The 19,783-nt window shown below is 54.5% G+C and overlaps 2 protein-coding genes across 9 annotated transcripts in view; one reads left to right on the top strand and one right to left on the bottom strand.

Annotated features, from left to right (window-relative positions):
• Positions 1-5,674, bottom strand: part of CFAP99 (cilia and flagella associated protein 99) — a 46,159-nt gene extending 40,485 nt beyond the window's left edge. For 6 of the 7 annotated variants that reach the window (XR_008524949.2, XR_008524948.2, XR_008524950.2 and 3 more), the window contains exon 1: positions 5,319-5,627. The gene's annotated coding sequence lies outside the window, so the exon portion shown is untranslated. Of the gene's footprint in view, positions 1-5,318 lie in introns of all 7 variants that reach the window. The other variant, XM_024246560.3, reaches the window with a different exon arrangement.
• A 34-nt stretch (positions 5,675-5,708) lies between these two features.
• ZFYVE28 (zinc finger FYVE-type containing 28) overlaps positions 5,709-19,783 on the top strand; it is a 150,758-nt gene continuing 136,683 nt past the window's right edge. The window contains exon 1 of one of the 2 annotated variants that reach the window (XM_054554913.2): positions 5,709-6,126. In XM_054554913.2, coding sequence (XP_054410888.1) covers positions 6,088-6,126 — 39 coding nt within the window. In that variant the 5' untranslated portion in view covers positions 5,709-6,087. The remainder of the gene's footprint in view (positions 6,127-19,783) is intronic. The other variant, XM_054554911.2, reaches the window with a different exon arrangement.

The following is a 19,783-nucleotide window of genomic DNA, read 5'->3' as shown; positions in this document are numbered from 1 at the left end:
TGGCGCACTCTTGGCTCACTGCAACCTCCATCTCCCAGGTTCAAGCGACTCTCCTGCCTCAGTTTCCTGAGTAGCTGGGATTACAGGCACCCACCACCATGCTGGGCTAATTTTTGTATTTTTTTAGGAGAGACAGGATTTCACTATGTTGGCCAGGCTGGTCTTGAACTCCTGACCTCAGGTGATCTGCCCGCCTCAGCCTCCCAAAGTGCTGGGATTACAGGCGTGAGCCAGCACGCCAGGCTGTCCTTTTAGGGGCTGCTTTAGGGACCAGCGTGGCTGTGCATGGACACAGAGGCCAGCAGGAGCCTCTCTCTAAGGAGGCCAGAAGAAAGGCCGCTTGGAATTTGGAAATCTGGCTTGAAGCCCTGGTGCTGAAAACAGGCCCTGGAGACCAGGCCTCCCAGAACAAAGCGAGCATGAGCTTCTGGCACGGCCAGGACCGTCACTGCCCGGGAGCCTGCCCTGGGCCCTGGCTGGGTCACCCTCCCCCCACCCCGTGTCTGGAGACCAGCAAGGCTGCCTGGCCATGCGTTCCTCCGCCAGTGCGGTCCCGATGATTCCGGGCAAGGGAAGAGACGGTGATGCTGCTGGCTTGGAGGACACCAGATCAGAAGCCATTAAATCTGCAAATCCACAGATGCTGAGCTGTAGATGCTGCAGCCAGTCTTGCCTGGGCAAGATGAGAGAGGTTTGTGGGTGAGGCTGCCCAGACCCTCTGAGGGTTCCCACCCCCTCCATGGCCTGCCCCTGGGGAGCTGCCACCTGCCACCTGCCACCTCAGCCCACCCTGCGGGAAACCTTTGCTTCTCGGAAGGCTGGGCCATGGAAAAGAGACACCCACACCCCACCCCAGCCTCAGGGTCCTTTCACTCTTCTCTGATCCCCTCTAGCTGAGTCTCTGGGGTGGGGATTTCGACAACTGTGAGCAGAAAGGCCCAGGAGGCCCAGTGAGCACCCTCCCTCGAGCCTGCCAAGGCAGGAACACTCAGGGCGGGGCCTTAAGCTTGTGACAGGCTCACCCTAAGTCCCTGCTCTCTCTGAATTCAGCCCCTCTCCTCGGGAGGGTCCCAGCAGGCCAGGCCACCAGTATGGCAGGGGTGTGGTGCGGTGCAGTGTGGTGCGGTGTGGGCATGGTGGCCAACCCTGGTGGGTAGGTGGATCTAGGCAGCCATAACACAGCCAGGGGGCAATAGGCTGCTGGCAGCAGGAAGCACTTTTCTGGGGCATTGCTCGGTGGGGAGGGGGGACCTGTGGCTTTCACTCCAGGCATTGCTGAGAGCAGTGGGGCTCCCTGTATGCAGTGAGCTCACAGCTCACAAATCCCACTTCCCATCTTCGCCAGGGTCAGCCACACTGAGGCGTTTTTTAAAACTCCACAGAGTAACTGGGGACTTCTCTACAAAAAAATTAAAGAATGACTCAGGTGTGGTGGCACGCCTGTAGTCCTAGCTCCTCGGGGGGCTGAGGTAGGAGGATCCCTTGAGCCCAGCAGGTCGAAGGTGCTTTGGGCTATGTCTGTGCTACCACACTCTAGGTTGGGTGACACATTGAGAGCCTGTCAAATAAATAAATAATAAATAAATGTAAAAGTCTACTTCTAGAGAAACAATGTTAAAGAGTGAGTTTTCTTGCCCTGCCTCCACGTCAGGTTGTGGGTCAGGCTGCCCTGGGATGGGGTCCCCTTGCCCCAGCCTTTTCGAATCTGCTCTGGATACAGCTGTGCCTGGAGGAACAGGGTATACACCCAGGAAAAGGGCCCCTTCCTGCACCTGGTGCAGGCGGTGAGAGTGGGTGGTCTGCACGTGTGTGGTGGGAGCTGCTCCCAAGGTGGAACAGTTTCCCTGCCGTCTCCCCCTGTCCTGGAGCTGGAGCATTCTGGAGAAAGGATGATCCTAGGCACCCTTTGGTGATGCAAGTCGAGGAGGAGCAAGAGGGCCATGCCAAGCCCACCCCCCAATCCAGGGCAGACCTGGTAGGAATGAACTGGAAGGAATAAATGGATAAATCAAGTTGAAGATGGGGACGGGGGGTGAAGAGCCCCTTTGGAGTCCAGCCTGACTCAAATTGTCCTGCCCTGCCCCTGGAACCCTGGTTCACTGTCGGGCCTGAAGGTCTCTGGGGCGGGGCCTCTGCACCCCTGAATCTGGCTCAGAGCAGGTGTACGTGAAGGTGAATGTAAGGAAAAGAGATGCTTGAATTCTGAATCTCACTGAAATTAGCCTAGGAACTTCATCAAAACAATCACATCTTTGGGGAGGAAATAGGTACTAAAATTCATCCAATTCTGACGCCTGCTTTCAGCATCTCAGCTATATTCATGCATTCATTCATTCTCAAATTCTCAGCCTAATTTTATTTTTTTCCTGATTTAGGGTCTCACTCTGTCACCCAGGCTGGAGTGCAGTGGCTCGATGATAACTCACTGCAGCTCAAGTGATCCTCCTGCCTCAGCCTCTGGAGTAGCTGGGACTCTAGGCGTGCACTACCATGCCCAACTAACTTTGTGCTTAATTTTATTTTATTTTTGTAGAGACAGGGGTCTTACTATGTTGCCCAGGCTGGTCTTGAACTCCTGGCCTCAAGCGATCCTCCCACCTGAGCATTCCAAAGTTCAGCTTTAATAGTGAAGTACCATCTATGTGGGAAGTGGGATTTAATTCCCAAGTTTAAAGATTTTTTTCTCATATTGATTTTAACTCCATTGATCAGGACTTGACTATCTTATATTTAAGGAAACTTTAAAGGTGGGCTGGACTAGGCTGGGCGCGGTGGCTTATGCCTGTAATCCCAGCACTTTGGGAAGCCAAAGTGGGCAGATCACTTGAGATCAGGAGTTCTAGACCAGCCAACATGGTGAAAACCCATCTCTACTAAAAATACAAAAATTAGCCAGGCGTGCTGGCAGGTGCCTGTAATCCCAGCTACTCGGGAGGCTGAGGCAGAGAATTCCTTGAACCCGGGAGGTAGAGGTTGCAGTGAGCTGAGATCGTGCCACTGCACTCTAGCCTGGGCGACAGAGCAAGACTCCATCTCAAAAAAAAAAAAAAAAAAGGGTGGGCAGACTAAAGCTTCTCTTTCCTTAGGAAATATTTTATAGACACAAATGAGATTATATGAGGAGGTTTAAATTCCATCAGACACAAAACAGCTCAACACTCTCAACCACTAGGAGATAACTCATTTACCTAAGATCTCAAATGTATGTTAATTAAAATATAGTCTTTTCTCCTGATTAAAGCCAGTCTCCTAAGGGTTGCTGCCAAGTCATGCCCCTATGGCTTGTGCTTAAAGCACAACCCCACGTGGCAGGTTTTGCTAGTTGCTTTTCAATCTCCACTCCGCCTTTCCTCCCAAATAAGAAAACTCTGATTTTTAGCTGGGTCTACTGCTGACCAACTGAAAGATGGCATTGCCTAGCCTCCCTGGCAGCTCGGGCATGGTCGTGTGGCTAAGTTCTCCCACCACCTTCAAGAAGTGGAAAGGTGTGAGACTTCTGGAAAGTCTCCCTGAACGAGAGGGGCATATCCATCTTCTCTTTTGCAGCTGGTACCTGGGCTGAGGAGGTGATGGCAGGAATGTGGGCAGCCATCCTGGATCATGAAGAAACGTGAATGGCAGCTAGAAAAGCTGATCCTTGAGGACTTTGGGGCTGCCATACCAACCATGATTGCCTCTCCATGGACCTCTTTTATAAAAATATGAGTAATATTCTTGTTTAGGCCACTGTGATGTTGGAATTTTTCAATACATGCAGCTAAACCTAACGGATACCCCACTTCCCCAAGTTCAGCCTTCCTCCCATGCACAATTTCAAACTATAAAACATAGGAAGGGAGCCTCTGAGCAGATACAGGCCTTGGATCCAGGCCTTGGAGTTAGCCAAGGATAGACCCACAGAGAACAGCCATTCACTCAGCGGACAAGCCCATCAAGTGTCTACCCCAAGATCCTGTGCTGAAGAAATGACGGCTTTGGGAGCAGCAGGTTTTATGGGGGAAGACTGAGAGTGCAGTTTGGGACACGTTAAATTTGAGAGCATCTGTTAGGCATCCAAATGGTGAAGAACAGGTAAACAGGTCTGGAGTTTCAGGGTTGAGGCTAGAGATATAGGTTTTGAGAAGTTTGGGAGAAAATGGTTGTTTATAAAACCACGTGACTGTAGGAAATTCCCCCAGGGAGGGAGTGGATAGAGTAACTTCCAAGGACTGAGTCCAGGGTCTCCAGTGTTGAGAGGTCAGTGAGCAGGGGAGGCACTCAGCCAAGGAGATCAAGCAGGAGTGGCCAGGAGCGAGGAGGAGAAGTGGACAGTGTGATCTGTTTCAGCCAAGTGAGGATGGTGTGTCACGGAGAGGGCACAGTCGGCTGGGTCACCTGTTGGTGACAGTTCAAGGAAGAGATGAGCGCTGACCCCGATCATCAGATTTTGAAACATCAAGGTCAAGGATTACTTTGATAAAGAGCTTCAGAGGAGTGGTTGGGTGAAAATCTGATGGGAGTAGGTTCCAGAAAGAACAGGTGGGAAGGAATTGGAGATAAGGGGAAACTTCAGAGGGGTTTTGCCCTTCAGAGGGTCGACGGCGTGGCAGGAAGAGGAGAGTAGGGAAAATCAATCAGTTACTCAAAAATGAACATGGACCCTACCCCCACCTAAGAGAAATCTTAAATGCCAGCGCGCCTAGGCTCACATTGAGTCTGATGGAATAAAGTGGTCATGGAGTCCACGGACCTTTCTGAGCACCTGGCCTTGGCCAGTGAGGACAAGCAGGAACAGGTCATACTTCTCAATTCTGAACAGAGGGGGGCATGACTTCCATCTCCTGTGTCTTACATCTGCACGTTTCACAACAAGCCAGAGACGTGGTGCTGGTGCGGCAGGGAAAAGTGCAGCGCTGTGGGGTCAGGCCGACCCAGATCCGCCGTGATCTGGATGCAACCCCCACAGCCAGGGCACGCCGGCCTCGTTGTGCCTGCTTTTCCCGCTGTCAATGGGAAGTTTAAGTGAGGCCACGTGTGGGTTTTTAGCTCTCTGCTTGACATATAGCAGGTACTCAGATTGAGGTGAGCGTTTTAAGGTACAAATTAGGGCACCACTGGGGGGAGTAGCGAGGGCGGAAGAGTATCTTTTTAGAACACACCGCTGATAGTGGTGATTTAAAAAAAAAAAAAAAGAGGCACCGTTCCCTTTCATCGGGGAGTTGGGAAGAAGACAGAAGAGGTGTTTGGGAGAAGCAAGATGAGCAGCGAGTGAGAGGGAACCGGCCGGCAGGTCATGAAAGTCGGCGGCGCATCGCCCCGCACCTGTCCCGCCCCTGTACCTGGCGGGCGCTCGGGGCAGCCGAGCCCTCCTGCCGCCGCCACCTCCACCGCAGCAGTTTCCTGGGCCAGCTGGGACTAAGGTGTTGGCAGTCGTCGTCCGTCAGCTCCCGGTAGGCAGGACGCCGCGGCTGTTTGGCGTCGTCACCTAGCAACCGGCTGCACGCTCCGGCGCCATCGGGTGGACTACAACTCCCACAACGCATAGCGCCGCGGCGCGGCCCGGGACGCCAAGCCCTGGGCGCCACCTCTCCGCCATACCTTTCGGGACTTGTAGTTTCTTGGACCCAGGGGAGCGGCGGGTAGCTCCGCCGGCAGGGAGCGCGCCTCGGGCGGAGTGCGGCGCCCGCGCGAGGATTGGGCCGCCTCCGCCCCGCCCGCCCCGCCCGCAGCTCGCGGTGGGCCCGGGGCTCGCGGCGCCCTAGGCGCATGTGCGGCGCGGGGCGGCCGTGACCAGCGGAGCGCTGGGTGTCAGTGAGCAGCGAGGAGCCGCGCGCCCCCGTGCCCGCGTCTGTCCGTGCGCCCAAGCGCCCACTCCCGGGTCTGAGGTCTGCCCGGCGCGCCGCTTGCAGAGCATCCTCAGGGCCGCGCACCTGCCCCGCGCACCTGCCCGCCGCCCGCTCGGCGCTCCAGGCTCCGCTCGCCAGCCTCCCTGCGACAGCGCGGGGGCTCCGGCCGTGCCTCCGCGTCCACCCCGCGCCTCAGCCGGGCCCGGGCGCAGCGCTGCGGAGGGCGAGGGCCGCCCGGAGTCCGGCCAGGGCCGGCGCGGCGATGATGAACAGGTTCCGAAAGTGGCTCTACAAACCCAAGGTGAGCGGCCCCGCTCGGGCCGGACGCCCCCCACGTCGCGCCCTCTCCGCTCCCCAGGACCGCCCGTCCGCCCTACGAGACGGACCCCCTTTTCCTGTCCGTGGCCGGCCTCTTCCCCCACCGCCGACATCCTTCCCTCCACTCCAAGACTTGGACAGATCTTCATCACCCTGTCCCTGAGGCGGATCCGAACCTCCCTCCCTGCTTCCTAAGCCCGGGTCCAGGACTGACCCTCCTGCTCCTCCTCTCGGGCCGGGGCGCACTTTCCCTCCCCCTCCATCCAGGGCCACAACGGGCCCCTCTCCCCCCTCATCCCGGTCCTGGACGGTGCCCTCCTACACTTCGTGGTCCCCAGCCCGCGGGCCCGGAGCAGACCCCCTACTACTTCTCCGTCTCCCCTCCCTGCACCAGGGATGCCCCCTCATTCCCCTCCTGCCCCCACCCTCATTGTCCTGGGCCCAGAATAGACCTCCCTCCGCACTCCAGAACAGACCATCTCCCCACTTCCCCAGGTTCTGAGAGAACCCACATTTCCCAATCCCTGGGTCCAGGGCAGACCCGTCCTTCCATGTCCAGAGAGGATCCTGATGGCGCTGCCAACGGCCTCCCTTCCCGAACCAGGACTGACCCACACCTCGGCCCAGTTCGCGTCCCCTCCCTTGTCCCCATCCTTGTCCCTTCCCCACCCACGTCCTCTGGAATCCGGGACAGGTCCTCCGCCCGGCCCTTGGGGCGAGCGCGCCCGTGGCCAGCAGCCTTGGCGGGGCGGGAGGTGCGGCTCTCCAGCCGGCGCCCGCGCCTCTCCTAGCGCCGCGGGGTCGGGGTCCGGGCGGCGCGCCCCGTGCCTCAGCGGCTGCGCCAGTCGCACTGCAGGCGCTGCGTCCCCGCCGCCCGCCTGGGGCTCATGTCCGCTGCAGCCGGAGCAGGGCCGGGCGCGCTCGGCGCGGGGTCAAAGCGCGGCGGTGTTCGGGATCCCGGCGCAGGGTCCAGGGCGCATCTGGGCGTCCGAGGGTGGCACCCTGGGGCCGGCGCAGCGGGGAGGCCCGGGCCCTGAGATCTTGGAGGAGGGCACGGCTCGGGTGGGGTCACCGCGGCGACCAAGGGCGGGAGTGGGGCCAGCGCTGCGTCCGGGCAGCTCGGACGTCCGAGGCCACCGCGTTGCCGACCTACCCCTCCTCCCTCCGCTGGCCGCCTTTCTCCGTCCAGCGTCCCAGGCCGCCGTCTCCACCGTGGGTGAGCTGTCACGGCGGAGGTTTCCTGAAATCCGTGTCTCGCGTGCGCCCATTCCAGGAAGGCGGGAGGTGGGTTTGGAAGATCGAAACGGAGGTTTGAGGGCGCACTCAGGGCCCCGAAAGGCGCGTGCTTCACGGCCTTTGAGGTCGGGGAATTGTTTGTCGTTGCAGGAGTTTTGGGTTGAATGAGGGCTTACGGTACATGGGGCGCCCCTTGCTTGGCCTTGGCTTGACCGGGAGGGGACTCGGGGGAGGGGGATTCAGGGTTCCTGTGGCGGCACTCCCTGCTCCCAACCTCCCTGTCCCTACCAGCGACTTCTTAAGGGTTCGTCCGGAGCCTTGCGTTTCCTGGCGCTGGGTGTGGTTTGGGGCCGAGCCGTCTGCGCCCAGCCTCTCCTCCTGCGGCGCCTTCGAGCCCCTCTCGGTCCTGCCTGCTGCCCCCATGCGCCTCTGCCGGGGGAGGGCGGTGGCCTCCGCTCTGGATAGCTGTATGAGTGGTGTTTGGTTCCAGTGACTTTTCCTCACCAGTTAATGAAAACCAAGTCCGCTTGTAAAACGGCGTTTTGCGGGCGTGCAGCAGCATTATTTTCTGTGACAAATGGCTGGAGGCAGCTGGAAAAATGTGTCTCAGGTCTTAAGTAACATTCTGGTGTCACTGAAGGCACTTGCTGGGACACTAGGGGATGCCCCTCCGGACGTGGCTGTGGAAGAAGCCGCATTTGGGGGATCACCCTTCTAATCGTGTTGAAAAGGAAGGAAGAATAATTGTAGTCTCTGTTTCATGAGTAGCTGAGTAATTTCAGGATGGCCTCGTCTGTTTCTGTTTAGGGAAGACACTTTAAAGGTAGAACATGATACTAGAGGTTGTCCCAAGAATTAGGAATTGTGTTCCTAACTTTTCCTCTTCAGCAGGCAGCTGCCTTTCCAGGCAGAGGGCAGGCACCAAGAGGGCACAGCCAGTGAATCAGCTGATCCCAGGGATCAGCCCAGAGCTGTGTGCCTCCGGAGAAGGGATGGAACAGGATTCATGTGGATCTGTCCTTTTTCTCGTTGTCTTCTCCGGGCGTGCTGTCTGATACTAGCTCCAGAGCTCTGGACTTGAGATGTATCTCCATCTCAGATCTGTCTCTGGCCATAGCATTTTCTGGGAGCTGGTGCCCTGTGGGCAGTCTGAACTTGGGCTGTCTCTTATTTGAGAAATGTCTTTGGAGTTAAATATCTTGATTGTTTGAAGGGTTGGAGTATGTTATGTCACTCCATAGCTTTTCATTTTTCAAACCGAAGCTCAGATCCTTGCCTTGGATTATGAATTGAATTTTATGCTTCTCTTTCCTGTCTAATTTAACACATTTTGGCACAAATAAGCACAAAGTCAGTCCTGGGAAGATTCTGGGCCTGGAAGAGTTGAAGTGTTAAACATTAGCTGTGGGAGGATGTGTCTGGGGGAGACTGTTGCCTGCAGTTAGGAATTTTTTTTCCCACTTTGTATTTAGATAGATGTACAATTCAAACTGAATTTTTAATTGAATTCCTGCTTTGGTTTAAAACTGCACAGTGAGCTTCTTTTTATAAATTTTTAAGTGTGTGTGTGTGTGTGTGTGTGTTTGTAGAGACAGGGTCTCACTATGTTGCCCAGGCTGGACTCAAATTCCTGGCCTTAAGCAATCCTCCTGCCTCAGCCTCCCGAAGCACTGGGATTACAGGTGTGAGCCACTGTGCCTGGCCAACACTGAGCTTCTTGTTCGTTACAATATGGTGGAAAATATTCTGAAATGAAAATATTATTCACTGTTCTTATAGTTCTAAAAAGCAATTGGAAATGCTTAAAAATATTCCTGTGTGACATAAATTTTGATATCTGAATAAAAATTAGCTACTACATTAGCTACCTAAGTTGAGTAAAAGAATGCCTGATGAATAATACAAAAGTTTAACATTAAAATGACATTTGCAAATTATATTTCTATTCACTTTCTTAATCAGTCTTTTAAACACCAATATGACTTTTCCTGGTATAGTGTTCAGATCTTGTAAGTATTATCCTGACTTTGAATACTCCCAGGAAGAGACGGTGCAGGAAAACCTGTCAGCTTGTCCTGCTTTATTGATGTTGGTGGAATACTTTCTTGCCTTTCTTTAAGGTCTTTTTAAGAGAGTTTATGCTTTAGAAAGGCGAACCATTTTGGCATGCTTGGTGTCTTCATTTGAAACAAAAGTGTCAGTGCTGTGTTTCTTGCTTGGTTATGACTTTCTATTGATTGACTTGGCTGGAAGTTCCTGGTTGCTAGGAGGTGAGAACTCCCGGCATGGGGAAGAGGGACCTGGACACTTACCTGGACCTGGGAGAGATTTCCTGGCCATCACCAAAGAGCATATTAATATCACTCAGGATGAATTTGTGTTTTCCATCTTTGAGGAGGAATTGACCCTCGGTGGGTTTTGCTGGCTGGGTGGATGGGGGTAGTTCCCGTGTGGCTGGTTACCATGCTCAACTTTGTACTCCAAGAAGAGCTCGCTTGTCTGCACCCCTAGACCGTTTTCAGAGTGGGGGCTATTAACCTTTCTTGTCCCCCCGCTTTGTAGGAGAACATTCCTTATAAATCTGCCTTACTGAGTGATGTGTATTTGGCAACTTCCTGTAAACATTCCAGGCCCAGATTAGTGATGACACGGCCTTTGCCAAGAGAAGCCTGAGTGACTTGCTGGGTGTGTGTGCTTTATAAAAGAAGAACCCTTTGGGTTTCGTCAAGTCTGCCTGGGGGCCAACCCCACTGGCATGTTTTGTGGGAACCTGCTAGGACTGAGCAGTACTGAGCATGGGACTTCCTGCCCTTCGGCTCTTGTGTTAACTCAGCCTCAGTCACACGAGGATTTCCAGGGTTCCAGCCCACTTGGTCATGGGCCCTTGAAGACAGCTGGCCATTGGTGGCCAGCACTCTGTACCTTGGCCGCCTGGTTGAGAGGAGCAGCACCCTGGAAACGAAGTGGCAGATGGGGGCAGGCCCCAGAGTGGGGGGTGGGGCAAGGTCTGGATATATCTGTTTGGTCCCGATGTGCAGAGATTAGGCGCAGCCCGGTCCTCCTTTCGGGGCTCCCCACTGGTGGCTGAGGGTGAGGGGTGATGACAGAGACCCCCAGAAGTACACAGCTGGGGCTTGGAATGCTGTGGGAGGGGTCTTGGTGGAGACTGGGGCCTGGCACGAGTGGGGCCTATGAGAGGGCAGTCACCGGCATGTGCCTCGACTTCCCTGCTTTGCGTCACCTGGGAAGTGAATGGCTATCCCTACAGCACTGCGTCTGTGCCCCATGCCAAGCACAGACCCTGTTCCAGGGACTTGGGATTTGAGTGATAACTTCTAGCCAGGCTACTGATGAATTAGTTTTCAGCTGATAAACTCCAAGTGCCCAGCTGTGGTGGGGGGTTGTCCTTGGCCTGGCACGTTTCTCTCTGAGGTGAGCTGATGGAAAGCCAGTGTTCCGGATGCTGCACAGGCTGAGCCCCGCGGTGCTCCCTCTCCTGGCGGGCACCTGGCATGGAGGGGGCTCAGGAAGTCCTGGGAGGATGCTTGGCAGCGCTGAGTCAGAGCAGGCGTGGCTGGCCCTGCACACCGGTCTCTCTCTGTTGCATGGGGTTCTCTGAATTCAGAAGGCTCTGGGGCTCCCCCGGCTCTGCATCCAGGTCATGCCACCCCTCTCAGAGAGCCTTCCTTTCCACATCAGCACTCAGGCTGTGGTCAGCAGGAGCGCAGTGGGGACGCCTGAGAGTCCATCTGCTCTTAAGGTGGCTCTGTAGAACCTACTCCCTGGCCTCCTAGGAAGTGACTCTCAGCGGGCAGCTCACATCTCATTTCCTGCGCTTTGCTGAGGTTTCTGTTTGTGGTTGGGGGAGTGTGGGACCTCACATGCCTTGCCTTGTGCCAGCGGCATTTGCAGGGCAATTAAGAGCCTGGGCTGCAGACACAGGGCGAGCATCACTCGCTGCGCCGACTCTGTCATCACTCAGGGCTCTCCTTCCCTGGCAGGGCAGGGCCGGGTGCTTACTGGAAACGTCTGGTATGGTTTCTGTTAAATGGGCGAGTCAGAGGCAGGGAGTCGAGAGTTTCACGTAATTGATATTTGGACTCAGCAGCAGGGCGGACAGGGGAGGGAAGCAGGGCCTCAGTGTCCTGCCCCACAGGCTGAGTGTCTTTAGGTCATTTTGTTCGACCTTAAGAGGAGAGATGGGTAATTTAAGGAGGCTTCAGTGGGCATTTTCAGCCACCAAGAATTCCCAGAATACCGCTGTGCTTGCTCTAAATGTGTGAAGGTGCACATCTGAGAGCTGGTAAGTGACAGCCCGGGTGTGGTTTTGTTTGAGTTGACAGCCTTGTGCAGCTACAGGGTGTGCCAGGTGCAAAGGTGAATAATGGTGAGCTGATTCCAGTTCGAAGAAAAATAAATGCTGAGAATGCTGTGGGTTTCAGTGCTTCGAAGCCCAGTGTTTTCTTGTCTTCAGTGGTTGCCGGCCATGTGTCTAAATAGCATTGGAGCTCCAGGGCCTGGCTGGGAATTCTCGTCCCTCCCACACCTGTGCCTCAGTTTCCCTAGTGTCAGGTGGGGATGCTGAGACCTGCCTTCTGGAATTGTTGGGCCCATGTGAGGAGACCATCTCTGTCCAAGACTCACAGTAACAGCTCAACCAGTGACCCCAGTCAATAATGGCAGAACCAGTGGGTGGTGTAAGCAGGCGGGGACTTCCACAGAACCAACGTTTAGCTACCTTAGGGTTTCATGTCAGTATTTCTTGGAGTCCCAGAGGCCATTACAGCTTCCAGTTCCTCCAGCCAGGCCATTCTGAGAGTGAAAGGGTCTCAGTGGGGGCCTGCCACCCCTGCGTCTTTTTCTGGTAGGTGGCAGGTGCTTGGTTGCTGGGAACAGACCCTGACTTAGTACACCTCAGGCATCCCCGTGGGTCTGGTTACAGGTTCCCCTGAGGATGAAGGATGCGCCCTGCCCCTGTCTGCGCCCTAGGGGAGAGATGCTGCCATGTGCTCACGCACCACATGAGCACCTGCCTCCTCTGTGGTTGTCAGGACCAGGGCTGACTGCAGCTGGTGTGGGCAGCAATGGGGTTCACCATGTCGGACTGGCCCCCAAACTTCTCATGCTGTCCTCCCATGGCCTGTGCCCCCCATTTGTTATCTGGATGCGCAGGACCTAGGAGAGGACTCCAGGGCTCAGGTGGCAGCGGGGAAGGGGCTGGGGTACACTCGCACTGCACTGTGATGTGAGGGGGATAAACTTCTATCCGTTAAGGCACTGAGGTTTGAGGGTCATTTGTGAATGTTTAAACTATGCTGATGCACCCTGTTTTACAAATGGAGTCTCAGGACAAGTCACCTTACTCGAACCTCTACAGCCAGGAGAAAGCAGGGCTGGGATTTACACTCAGATCCGTGGGACCCCAGAGCTGGCACTCATATGCGTCAGGCAAAGTCTCCTTTCCTGCAGGAAGGAACTGGACTGTCATCGGATTTTACATGAGTCCCATTTGGTGAAACGATTACTTTTTTCTTTTTTCAGTTGGATTGCAAAAAAATCTTAGATATTGATGGGCAAGTCAAGTGTTTGAAGGAGGAAGACAAAAGTGAATGGATATTTTTTGACTGATCTGAATAGATTAAGCACAAGTAGAACAGAACATGTTATGGTAATTAATGTAGAATAGTTGGATAGGATGAATGGAATGATTTTTTCCTTCTTACAGTAAGTATTCTGAAGCTCTTCCATTTTTCATTGTTTTCCTGCTGGAGGGAGGCAGGGGGCGTAGAGGGCACATCAAGTGGGGGGGCCCCTCCATGGCCGAGGAGCATGGGTCCAAACTGCATGGCTGGCTCTCTAAGTCTCTGCCACGGGTGGGATTTTGCTCCAGCTGTGCTGCCCCTGGCTGTCCCCCACCAGAAACGTGGTATTTTACACCGGCTTCCTGGGGAGACTGGGCTAGCACACCCAATTTAGGATGGTGTCCTTAGGGCAATGTTTTTGTCTTTGGATTTCAGTTTTTGAGAATGTTTCCAATTATTTTTAGGGATATCATGATTACAAAAAACACCTAAAAGCAGAATCAACTACTTAAATGTCAGATACATTTAAGAATTGTACACTCATGTTCACAGCAGCTTTATACATAACAGCCAAAAGGGGGAAACAACCCAAACGTCCATGGAAGGAAGAACAGACAAATGTGGTCCCTCCGCACCACGGTGTGACATTAGCATTAGAAAGGGAGGATGTTCTGGCCAGGCACAGTGGCTCACGCCTGTAATCCCAGCACTTTGGGAAGCTGAGGCAGGCGGATCACGAGGTCAGGAGATTGAGACCATCCTGGCTAATACGGTGAAACCCCATCTCTACTAAAAATACAGAAAATTAGCCGGGCGTGGTGGTGGGGCGCCTGTAGTCCCAGCTACTCGGGAGGCTGAGGCAGGAGAATGGCGTGAACCCGGGAGGCGGAGCTTGCGGTGAGCTGAGATGGTGTGACTGCACTCCAGCCTGGGCGACAGAGCGAGACTCTGTCTCAAAAATAAATAAATAAATAAATAAAATTTTAAAAAATGAAAAAAAAAAAAAGAAAGGGAAGATGTTCTGATACAAGCCATCGCCACGAGCCTGGAAGACAGGCTGATAATCGAAAGAAGCCACTCGCAAAAGGCTGCATCTCATATGATTCCATTTCTATGAAATGTCCAGAAGAGGCAAATCCATTGAGATAGAAAGCAGATTGGCAGTTGCCAGGGGCTGGAGAGTGGAAGTGGAAATGGGGAGTGATGATTTAAAGGGCGTGGGGTTTCCTTTTGGGGTGATGAAAAGGTTTTGACGCAGCGAGAGCTGGTGGTTGGGTAGCATTGTGAATGCAGTAAATGCCATTGTATTGTACCCTCTAAGATGGCTGATTGTATGTTGTGTGGATTTCACCTCCATTTAAAAAAAGGAATTGTAGCACTTTTTGAGGTTAACAGATAATCAAGGGAAAAGGTGTTCTGCCCCTGAGTAAAAAAAAAAATAGGAAAACAGGCCCAGGGCCATGGTTCCTGAGTTTGGCTTTCTGGGTAGGCAGCTGACTTGGGGGCTTTGGAAAGCACCCTGCCAGCCTGGCCCACTGACTGAGGCTACCTGGCTGGGGCATCTTCCTGGTCTCTGAAGATGGATCCTCAAGTCCCAGCCCAGCCTCTCCTGCCACCCTGTGCTGCTGCCAGGGCCTTTGTCCTGGGGCTTCCAGAAGACAGCGTGAAGGAGTTCTGTGTCTGGGATTGATCGTGGTTGGGTAGTTCTGACAAATTTCTCAAACTGACCTCCTCCCACAGAGCTGTCCGCAGGGGTGAGCCCCCGCACCCCACCATGGGTGTGCTGGACTCAGCCCTCTCACAGCGCCAGCAGGGGCTGCCCAGTGGGAAGCTCCAAGGCTGTCAGGCCATGTGGGCCTTGCCTGAGCCAGGGATCGCAGGGACAGCAAGCAGCCAGCGGAGTGGGGGCAAGGGGGCTGCTGAGATGTGAATGGCAAGGGGGTGTGGGTCGCGGAGCCTGAAAAGCTCGGTGTACTTGGAGCACAGGGGACAAGATGGGGTCGCTGCAGATGGGGTTGGGAGGTCGCCTGGGGATGGGTCACAGGCAAGGAAGGTGGGGGCATGGTGGGGTCAGCACTGCTGTTTGCGGGGTCCTTCCAGGCCTGCTGTGGGAGAGACGAGACTGGAAGCTGGGACTGGTGGGTGGCGGGGATTCCAGCGAGAGGATGGCAGCAGGCGACTCTGGATGGAGAAAGTGGATGGATCTGGGCCTGGTGGGGGTGGGACCTGGCTGGGGGAGAGGTGCTGTTTGGGGATGGGGAGCTCAGGAGAGGAGCTGCAGGGTGGAGGGTGGGGATGGGGGTGCAGAAGTCGGGGTTTGGACAGTGTGTTTGATAGCCATGCACCTCCACGGGGAATGTGAGGGTGGGGGGCCCGGGGCGTTCAGGGCTGTGTCGCAGACCGCGTAAAGGCAGACCTTCCCACTGCGAGGTGCCCAGGAATGTTGGATAAAATCACAAAAACACTTTGAAAAGTACTGAGCTGGCAAGAGAGAAGGTGTAACCCCTAGTGCCAGAAATAAGAGGAAACTAAAACCTAAAGCTGAGCGCATGGGATGGTCCACTTAGAAACCACCCGGAACTGAGAGCTTCAAACCATCACTGCTGCCCCACGTCAGGACTGGGTGGATCAACCCTTGGGGCGGGGCTCATCTGGGTGGGGCTCACGTGGGCGTGGCTTCACCTAGGTGGGGCTTATACGTGCAGGGCTCACTGTGTGGGGCCATCTGGATAGGGCTGCATTTGGGCGGGGCTTCGTCATCTGGGCGGGGCTTCATCATCTAGTCAGGCTTACCTGAGTGGTACTCATCTGGGTAGGGCTTTATCTGGGTGGGATGCCAGCATCTAGGTGGGCTTACCTGGGTGGGGCTTCATCTAGGTGGGGCTTATATGGGCGGGGCTCACTGTGTGGGGCCATCTGGATAGGGCTGCATCTGGGTGGGGCTGCATCTGGGCGGGGCTTCATCATCTAGGCGGGGCTTCGTCATCTAGGCAGGCTTACCTGGGTGGTACTCATCGGAGCGGGGCTCTATCTGGGTGGGGCGCCATCATCTAGGTGGGCTTACCTGGGTGGGGCTCATCTGGGCGGGGCTTCAGTTGGGCAGGGTCAGCCAGCTGAACCATCTGCGGCCTTTGGTCCACCCCGGCTGGTGCAGCTGGGGCAGGCCCCCTCCAGGCTTTCTCCCCAATACTGAGTCTCAGGGCAGTGGAGCAGAGTGGCAAGGTGATCCTGAGGCCCAGCCTGGAAGTCACATGGCATCACCTCCACAGTGTCCATAGGGCCAGCCCCCATTAAAGGGGGGGACTGTCACCTCCATTTCTCGGTGCGGGGAATAGCAGGGTCACATCTCAAAGGGCAGGTGTGGGGATGCAGGAAAATGCTGGCTTGGTAGGATGTTCCTGGGAGCACTCACAGGGAGGCCCAGGGCATGGTGGGGGTTAGGGGAGACATGTTGGTCCAGAACTGGGTGAAGCATTGCTCTCCAGTGGGGGCAGGTTGGAGCAAGGGTCAGACAGGAATCTCTGTCCTTGAGGCCTGGAGGCCAGGGGGCCAGGAAAACCCCATAGGCCACTTCAGCGCAGGGTCACCTGGGCAGCCTGGCTGAATGAGGTACGTGGTGTTCTGGAGGAGCCCTCCTGCCACACTTCTGAAGTGAGTTCGTAGTAGAAAGTTACAAGACAGAGGAGAAAGGGGTTCTCCATGAGCGCATGCTCTGGCATGCATAAGGTCAAACCAAGCCAAGAGAATGAGGATAGAAACCACAAGGCAGGCCGGGCGTGGTGGCTCACGCCTGTAATCCCAGCACTTTTCGAGGCTGAGGCAGGTGGATCACGAGGTCAGGAGGTCGAGACCAGCCTGGCCGACATGGTGAAATCCTGTTTCTACTAAAAATACAAAATTAGCTGGGTGTGGTGGTGCATCTGTAATCCCAGCTACTCGGGAGGCTGAGGCAGGAGAATCGCTTGAATCTGGGAGGCAGAGGTTGCGGTGAGCAGAGATCGTGCCACTACACTCCAGCCTGTGCAGTTGAGGGAGCTTCTGAGGCACAGAGGGATGAGAAGGTTCAAGATGTAACTCCTGGGACTTCAGGAGCGAGAGCAGGGGGAGAGAGGAGGCTGCTTTCTGCTCACGGCTGAGAATCTTCCCGAGTTGAATCATCAGGTTCATAAGCCCACACCCCAGATGGGAATCAGTGGCACAGCAGGCCCCTCAGATGCTCAGAATGCAGCATCTGAGGGGCCTAAGGGGACAGGCTGCAACCTCACAGGGGCCTCTGCTGGACTGGCTGAATACTGGAGGCCTGGAGGACTGTGGAGTGAAATCTTTCAAGGGCCACAGGGAGCAAAGTCAGAGTAGAGTTCTGGGCTTAGCTGAGCTGTTGTTCGTGGAGGAGAGCAAAATGGAAGACAGTTTTAGATGAAGACAAAAAAGTAACCGCCCCCAAATCATTGCTGAAGAAGTACTGGAAAATGTACTCCAAGAGGAAAATCAAAGTCAGAAGAAAGGAGTGGGAGGCGAGGTGCAATGGTGGGCCCAGGAGTTGGGGAGGGAGTGGGTAGATGGGAGCAGCAGTCACCCTGGGGAGCGTGAGCATCCATGCTCCTGGCAAGGGGGAGTGGAAATTCTGGACAGCAATGCCTGGACAGCAATCAGAGCTGGCACTGAGGTCTTTGATGGTTTGCGATAAGGCTGGATTTGAGACCATGAACTAAGTGTGTGAATTACCCCAGGGTAGGCACTAGGATAACAGTCCCAGAGAAGGGATAACTTCTAAACCAGGAGAGGGAGAAAAGAGAATAAAGGAAATAATCCAATCAAAGCAGGAAAGGATGAGAAGAGGGCAGCAAAGCAAAAGCACAACAAACAAAAAGCAAAAAATAAAGCTGTAGAAATAATTGCACATAAGTCAGGAATCACAGTGAGTGGAGCAAACCCACCTCCCAGACAGATACTGAGAGTGCACCTGTGCGTTGAACAATCCAGCCTTGTGCTGTTGACGAGAGATGTCCACGAGACAGCTTCCGCAGAAAGGCTGAAAAGAAAGGGGCAGAAAAGGTGAACCAGCCGTTTACCAAAAGCAAGGAGGTGAGGTTCTTTCTCCCTGCATCGGGTAAGCACAGAGCTCAAAGCAGAGCGACAGCATGTTTCCCCACGGGGAGGGGATGGCTTCCTGCTGCACACCAGCGGCTCCCAGGCCTCGCTGCCCCACCTCTTTAATCCCGGTCTCAGTCACAGGAGCTCTCGGGCAGCCCCTTCCCAGCGTTTTTGTTTTTGTTTTTGTTTTTTTTTTGAGACAGGGTCTTGTTCTGTGGCCCAGGCTGGAATATAGTGGCACGATCTTGGCTCACTGCTACCTCTGCCTTCTGGGTTCAAGTGATTCTCTTGCCTCAGCCTCTCGAGTAGCTGGGATTACAGGTATGCACCACCACACCCAGCTAATTTTTGTATTTTTTTTTGAGACAGAGTCTCACTCTGTCGTCCAGGCTGGAGTGCAGTGGTGCAATCTTGGCTCACTGCAACCTCCGCCTCCCGGGTTCACGCCATTCTCCTGCCTCAGCCTCCCGAGTAGCTGGGACTACAGGCGCCCGCCACCACTCCCGGCTAATTTTTCTGTATTTTTAGTAGAGACGGGGTTTCACCGTGTTAGCCAGGATGGTCTCAATCTCCTGACCTCATGATCTGCCCGCCTCGGCCTCCCAAAGTGCTAGGATTACAGGCGTGAGCCACCGCGCCCGACCTAATTTTTGTATTTTTGAGAGAGATGGGGTTTCATCATGTTGGCCAGGCTGGTCTTGAATTCCTGACCTCAAGTGATTCACATGCCTCGGCCTCCCAAAGTGCTGAGATTACAGGCATGTGCCACCATGCCCGGCTAATTTTCTTTTCTTTCTTTCTTTCTTTCCTTCCTTCCTTCCTTTTCTTTCTTTCTTCCTTTTCTTTCTTTCTTTCTTTCTTTCTTTCTTTCTTTCTTTCTTTCTTTCTTTCTTTCTTTCTTTCTTTCTTTCCTTCCTTCCTTCCTTCCTTCTTTTCTTTCTTTTTCTCTTTCTTTCTTTCCTTCCTTCCTTCCTTCTTTTCTTTCTTTCTTTTTCTCTTTCTTTCTTTCCTTCCCTCCTTCCTTCCTTCCTTCCTTTCCTTCCTTCCTTCCTTCCTTCTTTTCTTTCTTTCTTTTTCTCTTTCTTTCCTTCCTTCCTTCCTTCCTTTCTTTCTTTCTGACAGAATCCATTCTGTCATCCAGGCTGCAGTGTAGCAGCGCAATCTTGGCTCACTGCAACATCCGCCTCCCGAATTCAAGTGATTCTCCTGCCTCAGCCTCCCGAGTAGCTGGGATTACAGGCGCCTGCCACCACGCCCAGCTAATTTTTATATTTTTAGTAGAGACGGGGTTTCACCATGTTGGCCAGGGTGGTCTCGAACTCTTGACCTCAGATGATCCCTCTGCCTTGGCCTCCCAAAGTGCTGGGATTACAGGTGTGAGCCACTGCGCCCGGCCAGTGGGCATTTTGAAACTGTTGAAAGAACCAAGAGAACCCGAGGGACAGTGACAGGAACGCTGGCTGTTGGCCTCACCTGGCCCTCTCCTGACCCCTCCAAGGGCTGGGAGGTCTCAGGGACAATGGGCACTGGGACCACTCTCCTGTGCCCCGGCCCCTTCCCTCTGACTTAGGGAAGGCTTCCTGGCCTGCAGATCTCAGAGCCTGGCCCTGCTCAAGGTCACAGCTCGGCCATGTGGCTGGGCGCAGTGGGAGCGGGGCACTGTAGGGAATGATGGGAAACTGTAAGGCTGCTCAGCGCAGCCATCAGTAGACCATCAGCACAGTCAAT

The sequence above is a fragment of the Pongo abelii genome, chromosome 3, assembly GCF_028885655.2.
Source record: "Pongo abelii isolate AG06213 chromosome 3, NHGRI_mPonAbe1-v2.0_pri, whole genome shotgun sequence".
Taxonomy (NCBI): Eukaryota; Metazoa; Chordata; class Mammalia; order Primates; family Hominidae; genus Pongo; species Pongo abelii.
This window is presented reverse-complemented; position numbering and strand designations above follow the sequence as displayed.